Source organism: Salvia miltiorrhiza, chromosome 4 (genome assembly GCF_028751815.1).
Source record: "Salvia miltiorrhiza cultivar Shanhuang (shh) chromosome 4, IMPLAD_Smil_shh, whole genome shotgun sequence".
Taxonomy (NCBI): Eukaryota; Viridiplantae; Streptophyta; class Magnoliopsida; order Lamiales; family Lamiaceae; genus Salvia; species Salvia miltiorrhiza.
In genome coordinates, this window is record NC_080390.1 from 29,600,938 (window position 1) to 29,613,174 (window position 12,237).

Below are 12,237 nucleotides of genomic sequence, written 5' to 3' on the forward strand. Positions count from 1 at the left end.
GTATATAAAACCCATTGATGAGAGTGTCTGGGTTGTTGTGTTGGATGTATGGACTCTACCGCGTGTTATTGATGGGCAACATTTATCCCAAACCAGAAAACCAATGGAGTGGTGCAAATGAACAACTCGTTTCCAATCACAACTTCAGGGTTTTGAATGTTATCTTTATCTCAGTTGATGTTCCTTATTTTCGCATGATCTCTAACTCCATTGAAGCCCACGATGCTTGGCTGGGGTGATTATTAGTCAGTTGGAGTTATTTAGCTCAGTTGGCCAAAAGGTAAGCTAATTGGTAATCCAAATAAGCCTTGTCTAACTTGGTGATTAGTTAGCAATCATATTGACTGCTCGAAAGTTAGTCAGTTGGATTAATAACTGATGTAGGGGTGAGCATCGGTTCGATTCGGTGCAAAACCGAACCAAAAATTTAAAACTGAAAACTGAACCGATGGTTAAAATTGGAATCGAACCGAACCAATTGGGGGTGCCAAATCGAACCGATCGAAAAAATCAAATAAAACCTGTAAAATAATGTAAAAATATAAATATATAATTTTTGGAAAAATCAAATAATATATTATAAAATATACTCCCTCCGTCCCGCTATTGTTGGCCACATTTCCATTTTGGTTTGTCCCACTATTTTTGGCCACTTTCGAAAAATGGTAAAAATTACACTTTATTAAGTCACTAATTAAATTCTTAATTAAACCCTAAATATAACCTACTTAACTCTATTCTCTTTCAGCATTCACTCTAACCCTAGCCGCAACCTCTCGTCTCTCTCTCTCTCTCATAGCTCGACCCTTCTGCTCCTCTAGGGTTTTCACCCTCGATTCACCGGTGAACCACCGTTGAATCACCGTGAATCATCATTCATTTGCCGTTCAAGCTACGGTTTTCACTCTTGGTCCGCCGCGATGACGAAAAAAAGCTCCTGTGAGGAGAATCGGGCGTCTCTGAGCGGCGTCCATCGAAACCCACCTTCCACTGGTGATTCGTTGTGAATTGGGCAACGATTGGCCGTATTGTGAGGAAGGAACTGAGAGCGAGGGCTCTCCCTTTCACCCCGCCGCCTCCACCGACTCTCCGTCGATTCGACGGAGATTGGTGTTCGATCCGCCATTTCTTGAAGAAAACTCTCAGATCCAAGGCTCATCCGTCGTATGTGTACCTGTCGCAACCTTCAACGACGGCGCAGCCTCTCCAGAATCTACGCCTGAATCCACAGAGAACGAAAAAATGAAAAGGTTTGGAGGCTAAAAAAAATGAACTGCCATCTCTTTTTAATTTGTGTTGTTTAATTTTGTGGAACATGTTGGAACTAGGGCTGGAAAAATATACCGAAAACTCGGTATATCGGCCATACCGTACCATAAAATACCGCAAAATACCGAATTTAAGGTATACCGTTTTTTTTGGTAAGGTATGATACCGTACCCAAGATTTACGCTAAGGTAAAGGTATGGATTTTCCAAATACCGGGGTATACCGGTGTATACCGATACCGCGGTATATACCGAAAAAATCAATAAATACCGTATTAAAGGTATATACCGGAATACGGTATGATACCGTATTACTGGTATACCGAATATTACTGCATATAACGGTGATGCGGTATCATACCTTATTCTGGTATACCTTAATATTCGGTATATACCGGTAATAAGGTACAATACTTATTCTGATATACCGCAGTTGTCCGTATATATTGGTATACCGAAAATCGCGGTATATATCGTATCAAAATCTATAGTTTTAAAATATATAATATTTATTTTTATGTTTATATTTTTAAAAATATTTATAAATTTTATAAAATAATGTATATAATCTATATTATGTGAATATATACAATTGTACATGAATTTATAAATATCATCAAATGATACAAAAATAAATAATATTCTATATTATATAACTAAGATTATTGTACAGTTATAATATAATATTCTATATTATATAACTAAGATTATTGTTCTACAATAAATTATACATCTGACGTGTAACATGTATGTATATAATAGCATAGCTATAATTAATATTGATATTATATTATTACTTAGATTACATCTAACTTATAGTATATACTATATAACTTATAAATTTATAAATATCATCAAATGATACAAAAATAAATAAAATATAGTATATAGTATAAGTTATACAATAAAATAAAATTATTTTTTTTGATATTATAGTATAGTTATAATATATAACTAAAATTATTGTTTTACAATAAATTATACATCTAACTTATAATAGTTACATATATAATAGCATAGTTATAATATTAGTATTATATTATAAATAATATTACTTATAACATATAAATTATATGTAACTTATAACATTTATATAATTTACTATATATTACATGAATGCATACAAGTATGCGAATATAAAGTACGATATACCAATTGAATTTTTTCAATTTTGATAATACCGATTATTTTGGTATACCGTTAAAGTGCGGTATACCGTGAAAGTACGGTATACCGAAATTCGGTAAGGTATACCGAAATAAAGGTACGGTAAAGGTTTTGTATATTCTTCATACCGTACTTAAGGTATACCGAACTAAGGTATACCGTAGGTAAAGGTAAGGTAAAGGTATGAATTTTCTCCATACCGAAGGTATAAGGTATGGTCGATTTAATAAGGTATACCGTACCGTGCCACCCCTAGTTGGAACAGCCCCCTCTATATCAAATTAAAAATAAAATTGGTGACAGCCGAAAAAATAAAATTTTGTGGAATATGTTGGGTGACTTTAATAAAAAGTGGTGATTAAAATAAAATTCAAACAGCCGAAAAAATAAAATTGAAAAAGCTGAAAATAATTAAAAAAAAAAGTGAAATAAATTTAAATTATAAAAAGTGAAAAAAGTTGTTGGAAATTTGATTGAGATTAACAAATTAATTAAGTTTCACAAACTACATCAAATTGTGGAGACCACACTTAATCTACACTAACTATCACTTTCTTAATCTCCGTACCGAAAAGAATGTGGCCAACAATAACGGGACGGAGGGAGTATAAAATATAAATATATAATAAAATATAAATATATAAAACAATTAAAAATTAGAAAATTAATTATATATTATAAAATATAAATATATAATAAAATATTAATATTTATCGGTTCAGTTCGGTTCGGTTCGGTTTAAAACCGAACCAAAAACTAAAAACCGAAATCGAACCAAACTTATCGGTTTTTAATTTTCGAAATCGAACCAAAAACCGAACCAATTGGGACCGAACCGCACCAAAACGGTTCAGTTCGGTTCGGTTTCTGCTCACCCCTAAACTGATGTAGTGCGAAATGTGGTGGTTAAGCTACTATCGTTATGAAAATCTTTAAGTTTAAGTATTCAGCTTAATCAGTATTCAGTTTGATCAGCAGCTTGAGCCCAACTCGGGCAGTAGGCTCACGGAATCCACTATGGCGTGTGCCTCATAAGCTTGCTTTTTAACACCTTTCAATAATTATTTCTATGAATTTTCTTATTCATATATAAATGTTAAATATTATTGGTTGATGCAGATTTTACTACTCATCACCAACTGATGAACATACTCTTACAATGAAGAACAATTATGATTTTGAGCGTGTTCAAAACTAGGCTGTGGATTTACAATGTAAACACCTAGATTCTAAGGAAATGTTTATCTAAGATCACTGGAAGATTAGATCTTAAAATTCCATAAGGAAGATTAGATCTTAAAATTCCAGAGGATAACACAGAAATACTTGGGAGGTTCCCTTATTCAAAAATGCTCTGAGTTCGATAAAGAATAAGCTGGATTGCTTGACAGCTTGTGAATTCAAATACACGACATTTCTTGTACTTCTTCCAAGGGATGAAGTGGGTTATTTATACACCAAAGGATGAATCGTTTCGTTATAGAGAATATCTTCAAAATATCGATTGCGTATACATTGAAAACTTCTCATTTGAGCCAAAGGAGGTTGTTGTCAGGTTTCTGCAGATCCATACAAGGTGAATTTTGACATTCTTAAATCCTCGTACTTCTTTTGTCCTTTCTTTAGATTCTACGAGATCTTTATTAAATGTCATATCCTTTGCATTAAATGTTCGTCCCTTGTCTGATGTAGCTTGTAGGTTGACTTTGCTTTAATTCTCTTTGACTGAGGGTTGACGTGGCATAAGGTCAACTAGGGTTTCATTAGCATCAGTGTCCTTCAGTCAGTGTGCATTAGCAGAGCTTCGATAAGTTGGATCTTCTCCAATTCAACGAGTCATCTACGTTTTGGAGTTAGAACTTCATGCATTATCAGTAGAACACATCTGATGATTCTTCAAATTGAAAATATCTAAACTTAAATAGCACACTCTCTAACAAGCGAGTTATAGTCTACAAGATACAATCAATAGTCATATCATCAACATGGAAGAATTTTGGTATCAAATCAAAATATTTATAATATTTTCAACAATGATAAATATTTATTTAATTTTAAATTATTAATATTTTCATAAGTTTGTCATGAACTATCAATAATATAAATTAAAGAACTAAACTAGCCTGAAATCAATAAAAATGTCCCACCAATTGATTTTAGGATCAAAATGTTGACGAGTATATATGGTCAGATTACAACATGTCATTTCTATTAACAAGCAGAAAGAAAGTACACATTATAAATGTTATTTTATTTAATAAAAGTAAAAAATATAATTATAATATTTATCATAGGGTTAAGTACCAATTTTTCCCTCAACATTGACACCCCTATCGCCTTTAACACTCTAACGTTAGGGTTGATACTGTTTACTACCTAAACATGTCAAAACTGAAGTAAATCGCCCCCCGCGTGTTAACGGCCGCCCAAGACGCAACTCTGACGGGGTTAAGCACCGTTAAAACGCAATGGACGATTTGCTTCAATTTTGACACGTTGAGGTAGTAAACAGCGCCAACCCTAACGTTAGGGTGGTGTTAAAGGCGATATGGGTGTCAAGGTTGAGGGGGAAAGTGGTACTTAACCCTTATATTTTCTTATTAGTAATTTGGTAATTTGATTCCATAACTATAATTAAACCTCTTTAAAATAATACTCAAATAAATTAATAAACTCTATGAACTAATAGATTTCTTTGGTTCCGACTTATGTCAATTTAAAAAATCATCAATTTTAATACAATAATAAAATAATAGTAATTTTTTGGAGAATCTCTTTATAATTACATAGGTCTTGTTAATATTGTAAATTAATAATTATTAAAATATAACACTTTTGAATATTATGGTAACTTACTAAAATATGAACCTATTGTTGAATCATCTTCAGTTTAACCATTATTACGATCTCCAATAATATCAGCCACAATGAATTGATAGATATATTTATTTATTTAATTTAAATATTATTTCTCATTTGTTATTTCACATTATAACTTGATTTTAAATTATAATTTCTGAAATTAAAAAAAAAACACTCTACAAATTAAAAAAATATATATATTAATTTATCGATATATTAATATCTCTAAATTAATAGAATCCTTAGGTCTAAAAGTTTATCATTTATATAGTTAAGAGTTTCATAAATATATCAAATAGATTTTGGATAAGGTAATTAATTAGTATATTTTTGTAGTAGCTTAATATCTAATGAATATATCTTCTAAATATATAATATATAGTTTACGCAATTATCCTTAAAACTAAATACTATGTAATAAGGATATAATAGATAAATTGCATTTTGTATCCAAGACACTTTTATATTAATATATATTTTAACAAAAAATAATATGGCAAATACAACATCGTTTTGTGCTAGGATTCCAACCATACCAGTCAGCATTTTGAGCCTGAAATTAACTCGTGAGATATTTTTGTTGCTTTCTGAATACTTTAGACATTTAATTGATATCGTCGATAATTTAAGATTTTTCTGTGAAAATACTAATAATTTAATATTTAAATAGATATTTACTAATTATTTATAACTTATTCAATTGGATGGTGTCCCTATGCTCTTTACTTAGAATTAGAAACTCTGCAAAATGGACCGACGAGTCCTCGTTAATAATTAAACATCCATTTTATTTACTAAAGAATGCACCTAAAATGCCAATAGCCACCTCCACGGGGCCGAGTAAACACACTTACACACATTAAAGGACAAACCTTAAGGCCGGCATTTTGTATCAATATATAGTCACCTTCACAAACTCTCAACACCTACACAAATTATGCCATTCTTTCCTTGAAATTTCAGCCCCTCTCTCCCACCGTCACCATGATCAAAATGGAAGCCACAAACAGGAGGTTCGACCGCCGCCCACCAAACGACGGCCGGCCATCGATCAGCCTGCAAAAAAAATTAGCCGAGACGAGGCATGCTACGAATCAAATGCCCGATATAACCGATCTCATGAACGATATGTTTTTTGGAACAACAAACGATGGTGATGGAAAGAAAGGTTACAACCTCACCGAAGGTGGAGGGCGGGCCGTGCGCGACCGCCGTGACGATGATTTTGATTCGAGCACAAGGAGTGTGAGCAGCAGGCAGACTCAAGAGTGGTTGGAGGAGGCCAAAAAAATGGTGGCCTCCTCTCCCTCGAGAGGAGGCGATTCGCCTTCGCGGCTCGTCTCCTCGCCAAGGTTTGCCTCGTCGCAAGGCAGGCTTTCGACTTCATCCATCGATAAAAGAGATCCATTTTCTCGATCTGCTAGAAGGTCAGTAAAATTTAAATTTGAGACTTTTATAAATATTGGTATAATTTTTTATCATTGAACATACTCCCTCCGTCCCCTGAAGCATGAGCAGTATTCATTTTTGGGTTGTTCCACGAAATTTGAGCAATTTTCTTATATGGCAAAAGTTTTTTCCTTATTCACCTTTTATCTTTTCACCTACCACACTTAACACACAAAATACTAACTCTTCGTGCCAAAAATAAATTGCTCAAGTTTCATGGGACTGATGGAATAATATAACGTAAAAATTTGTTAGAGACTATGCTATGAGTCGAGATCAAAGTTAATTAATGTTTTTTTAATTTTGTAATTGACAAACAGGCATAGGGCAGTTCAGGGAATCAGTGGGGAGATCCTATCGAGAACAGCAGCAAACCATACCCGGAATAGATCTGAATCGAATTTGGATCCTCCGCAATCAGACTCGGAGCCATCATCCCCTGCATCCGAAATCCAAAAGTGGATATCCAACAACCTCAAAATTCCCAATAACAACCCGGACCCGATCATCTCACCCGAACCGACCCCACCCAGCCCCACCAGCAACCTGGGGGCCCCACCGCTCCCTCCCCGCCAATCATTCCACCGCAGAACCCGGTTCCAAACCGATCCCAGATCACCGCTGTCGCACCCAATCACAACCCCAACTAACCCTCCCGCCAATTCCATTCCCAAACGAACTTTCAAAAGCACCCCTCCAAACACCAACACAATCCCGGACAATCAACAACTCCTCTCCCCGCCGAGAAACCTCGTCGACTCAGCCCACCGGAGGTCGTTGTCGTCGAGCACGTGCTCCGTGCCGGACGCTGGCCTCCTCTCGCCGCCCCGGAACTTGGTGGAGTCGGCCCACCGAAGATCTGTATCCTCCTCCACCTGCAGAAACGACAAGATCTTTCAGAAGGACAACTCAGACGATGGGCAGATACATAAGGGAGTCTCGAAGGATCAGGAACCGGACGGCTTCTCGAAAGATCAAGACTTCAATAGTTTCTTGAAAGAGCAAAGACTCAAAATTGAGATGCTTATGAATGGAGAAATCAAGGGCAAGGCCAAGATTGTGCTTTCTGGACCCTCAAACAGTTGAGTACTAATAAATGTTCATTGCTTTTTTTCTTCAAATTTTTGTGATTGGTTGCTAAAATAGTAAAATTTACAATCTATATATTCTCAATGATCTTTAGGTACAAGTTCAATGGTTGCAGCAACATGCTACGCGTGGCTACTGGAGAACAAAAACCGCGCTAGCAAGAAGGAAGGAGCGCGAAATGGTAATGTTGTTGAGTTTGTTGTGCCTGTCATGAACATAAGGAGAGGGAAAATGTGGAAGCAGCGCCAAGCAGCTTGGCTATTCCACCATGCTGGACTTGATGCTTCGTCTCTGCTCTTCTCCAATGAGGTCAGGATTTTGTGACAAATCGCGTTTTTTCAGTTGTACATTTTCATCAACACGGTGCAAATGTCTATGTGATCAGGTCGACTTGGAGACGCTGATGATGGAGATGCAGCTAAGCATGCTCGTAGTTGGAGAAGACATCCTTAAAACAAATGGCGAGGTTAGTTTTATGTAAGAGGATTCATGTCTTATATTTGAATGAGCAGAATTAAGGCTTTACAGCGTGTTTTTTGCTGTGTCTAGGTGGGATCGGGGTGTACTGTTCTTACTGATAACTACTGTGAGGATGCATACGACCTTCTTCAGACACCGATCTTGAAGAAGCTTCTGGTAAGAAAGTTGTTGAAGTTGATTAGCTCATGTGTATTTGCAAGAAGGTGATAGAAATTTGTGCATCAGATGGCAGGTATTCTATTGGACACACAAAATTTGAGCCCTTCTCCCAAACTGTCTATGACTAGAGATGCAGAGGCAGTTCAGCTGCTATCAGTTGCCTCTGCACCCAACTACAGGAATACACTTTTTGATCAGTGTATGTATTTCATTAATCTCCTCATTTCCACTTGATAAGTTGAAGAGATTCATGATGAAAAATATCCAATGTTCATCACATTTGGTTGCAGTGATGCAAGATCACAAAGAAGCAGATTTCTATAAGGTTCTTTGTAAAACTTATGGGAAACCTCCGAGTGAAAGTGAGTAAAGTGATTCTTGCAAAATAGGATAAGAATATAGTTCAAACAGCCACAAGTGATGTCTTGTTTTTTCGCAGTTGATTGGGAAAATGAAGCACCAACGGAGCGTAGAACAACCTCGGAGAAGATCTCCCCAAATAAAGTAAATGATGATAAGAAACGAGATGTAACAAACGAGACAAGAATGAAGAAGGTCTCACCTGTTTCAGGTGAATCAAGTCACTGTTTTGTAACTACTTTTGTTTATACTTGACGTTTCTAGTGAGGCAGTTTATGGTTCTAGAAAGTTGGGTGATTTTAGATTCATTCGTTTCAGGGAAACCTACGCCGTCTCCTGTCAACGAAGCAGGAAAGGCAAACGAGGCCAATCGGGGGAAGAACAGAAACTTTTTCGCTAAATTATTTGGCTTCGGCTCGAAGTAGTGCCCAAGAATGTGGATGCTGTCATGTGAGTAATCATTCTGATCTGTGAGGAACGGCGCTGTGACTAACCCTCCATACTTATTTGGAGTGTTGTATGTTTTCTTGGAATATTTTTTATTGTTTTTGTCTCAGACGATAATCTAAGAAATGAGTTGTCTTACTACATGTAATGTTGCAACAGCTGTTGCTTCTTTCAGATAAGTTCATCACTCACTAGGTGCAGAAACATAGATATATTCATCTCTATCAGCTGCTGTCCAAATCAGTGCAAATCTTTAGATAACTTCAAGAATTGGTATGTTTACACCCCAGAGTTTAATTAGTAGTTCGACTACAAAATAATCATGTCTTTAAATGGGAATTCCCCCGGCACCAATGCCTTCTAAATTGAGTCTAGTGACTGCCAGAGACCCAAGGGGGGCTTGAGCCCCTACCACTCAATTGTTTTTTAATAAAATATTTTTATACTTATAAAAAGCTCCCTCCATCAATTCGAACCATACAAAAATTAACTAATTGAAATCTAAAACTCAAAATTTATAAAATACAGCCTCCATTAATAGTAGTAATTTTTTCTGGCGACTGGCACTTGCTCCGTAGATATTGACTTGAATTTATGAAAAGGGCCAAGTTTTAATACTATTCATCGTCACGTTTTGATTGAAAAACAAGTTACACAAATAGGTCATTGTTGTGCCAACCACAGGCACAAGTACAATATACAATAACTGCGACCTTTCTGAATATATGCATTTCGTAAAAAAATTAAATACTACATATACTTTCTTTGCTCACTTATCAAGACCAGATCAAGAAACAAGCTTGGGATATAAAAAAAATAAATTAAAAATTGGAAACATGGGATGCCTCTAGATGGGAGATTATTGGGTATGTATGTTATCCAATCTGTCTTCTTCAATCATGCCACTAATTTTCAAGAAACCAGCTGTAAAAACTAACTTCCAACCTCAATAGAGGCAGGGCCCCCTTCTCTCCCCATGTGCTTTGTTCCTCTCTCTCTCTCTCTCTAACCCAATCCAATCTTCTCCCCAACAGTTTGGCCCATTAACATCATTGTCTTGGCCCAAATGCTGCTTTTTTCTTTCTCACTCCACTTTCCACGCATACAGGAAGAGGCAAAAATCCGGCGACCCGCTCGCCGTCGGCCCCGACAACGGCGACGACTTCGACGCTGCCAGCAAAGTAGGCTTAAATATAAACAGAGCATGCCTCAAGCCAGGGCTAAACAACCAATCATGAACATCCCAATACACCTCGATTTTGGCCTTGTTGAGATGGATCAATTCATTCCCTCTAAACTTCCACTGCAGATGCTTCACATGTATCACCAAATGCCCATCAATCCGAATCTCCATCTCCGGCTCCACGCCGCCGCCGCCGCCTCTGTTTTTACACTCAATGGATATCTCATGCAAGCTTCCCTTGTCATGAAATTTAAGCCTGGTGGTAAATTTCCGCTTCCCAAAAATGTGCTCTTTCCTCGAAATCAAAATCGGATCGATCAAAGAGGGCCTGCAGCCGGTCTTCCTGAACGCCTCCTTCCTCAAATTTCCGAGCAGCAAAACAACTTCGCCGTCAAAAACGACGGCGACGTAGTAATCCGAAATCGGCTCGGTTTCGCCGTTGAATCTGGCGATTTTGAGGTCCCAGAAGACGTCGACGGCCTTGCCTTCGACGGCGAAGCGTTTGGAGCCGTGCTTCCGCCAGAAATACCATGGCTTGAGCTCGATTTTGCAGGTGGATTGGGTGTCTCTGTCGCCGCCGCCGTCGACGGAGATGGAGAGGCCGTGAAGCAGCAGATTCTTGCACCATGTGACTGTGATCAGACGGCATTGATCCGCTAATTTGGTGCGGTAAACTGACATGAAAACATTCTGCCCTGATCTTGTGATCGTTGCGGAATCGTTCTCCCCCGCAGAGAAGCAAGCTGGAATGCCGATTTGCTCCTGCATCGTCTCGTACCAAAATTTTGTAAAAGATTGGATTTTTATTGTATCTAATTGGATGGGATTGAGTGTGAACTAGAGAGAGAGAGAGAAGGCTAGTGACTAAATATGAAATGAGTCATAGATGCTGACAGAAGCTTTTCTTGGCAGCATTGATGTAGAAAAACATGAGAAATAATGTATTGAGTTTTGGAGTGGCAGATAAATAGTGACAGAGAGTAAAGAATCAAGATTCAATCAATCTTATAAAATACTATACAATTATGGGGATGCTTTTCTTACCTGGCTTTTACTCTCATTATAATTATAATTTATTAAGATTAATCAAAATATGTGTCTCCACCGTTTCAAAGAAAATATTCTCAATTTTTATTTTCTATTAAAAATTTTCCTGAACTTTTAGTATTTTTTTAAAATATATTTTGATACTCAAAATTTGGTGACAGAATGATGTGCACGTACCTTGCCGAATTCTTACATGGAACGATATTAATTTATTGAATGAGGTGGGAAAAAAATTTCACTTAAAATCTCAGAAGGTGATTCGGTGAGACATTTTTTGAAAAACGTTAAAAGTTAAATTCTTTTAATAAAAAAAATTGAGGATATTTTTTAAAATTATTAAAAGTTGGAGACATAAAATATGATTAGTCCATTTATTAATTTGTTTCTTACTCTTTTATTTTATAATACTTTTTTTTTATCAAGAAAAATTTATTGAAAAAACGATGAAGAAGGATTTATTTTATAATACTGCTCTAGGTTTGATGTCAAAATTTTATAGTGATTTTAACCTGACCAACTTTTCTGAATCCAAGGCTGGCTTGATTCAGTTGAGAGGTAAAAAGAAGTGAAAATCTCTTCTTCTTCACCAGATTTGTGGCATTGATTTCTACAATTCACTGATTTGACTCCTAGAAAAAGATTACAGCACATGAATGGGAGAGAAGAAAAAGGACAGAAATTTTTTATTTGATAGTTGGTTTTTCAATGTTGGTTTTTTTTTTCTTA

General features: G+C 36.2%; 2 protein-coding genes across 2 annotated transcripts; one reads left to right on the forward strand and one right to left on the reverse strand.

Annotated features, from left to right (window-relative positions):
• The first annotated feature begins 6,242 nt into the window (after positions 1 to 6,242).
• Positions 6,243 to 9,565, forward strand: LOC131019683 (uncharacterized). The gene is made up of 9 exons (XM_057948272.1): positions 6,243 to 6,724; positions 7,067 to 7,827; positions 7,930 to 8,144; positions 8,221 to 8,301; positions 8,385 to 8,471; positions 8,541 to 8,673; positions 8,765 to 8,836; positions 8,914 to 9,045; positions 9,153 to 9,565. The coding sequence occupies exons 1-9, from the start codon at positions 6,282 to 6,284 to the stop codon at positions 9,257 to 9,259; spliced, it is 2,031 nt and encodes a 676-aa protein (XP_057804255.1). The 5' UTR covers positions 6,243 to 6,281; the 3' UTR covers positions 9,260 to 9,565.
• An 800-nt stretch (positions 9,566 to 10,365) lies between these two features.
• On the reverse strand, positions 10,366 to 11,232 carry LOC131023259 (uncharacterized). The gene has a single exon (XM_057952802.1). It carries the CDS (start codon positions 11,230 to 11,232, stop codon positions 10,366 to 10,368), a length of 867 nt encoding a protein of 288 aa, XP_057808785.1.
• Positions 11,233 to 12,237: the final 1,005 nt, after the last annotated feature.

Excerpts from the sequence above, each read along its gene's own strand:
- LOC131019683 (XM_057948272.1), top strand. The coding sequence starts at position 6,282 with ATGATCAAAATGGAAGCCACAAACAGGAGGTTCGACCGCCGCCCACCA. Across the intron at positions 8,472-8,540 it reads CGATCTTGAAGAAGCTTCTG|ATGGCAGGTATTCTATTGGA; the intron begins GTAAGAAAGTTG and ends TTTGTGCATCAG. Across the intron at positions 8,674-8,764 it reads GAATACACTTTTTGATCAGT|TGATGCAAGATCACAAAGAA; the intron begins GTATGTATTTCA and ends ATTTGGTTGCAG.
- LOC131023259 (XM_057952802.1), bottom strand. The coding sequence starts at position 11,232 with ATGCAGGAGCAAATCGGCATTCCAGCTTGCTTCTCTGCGGGGGAGAAC.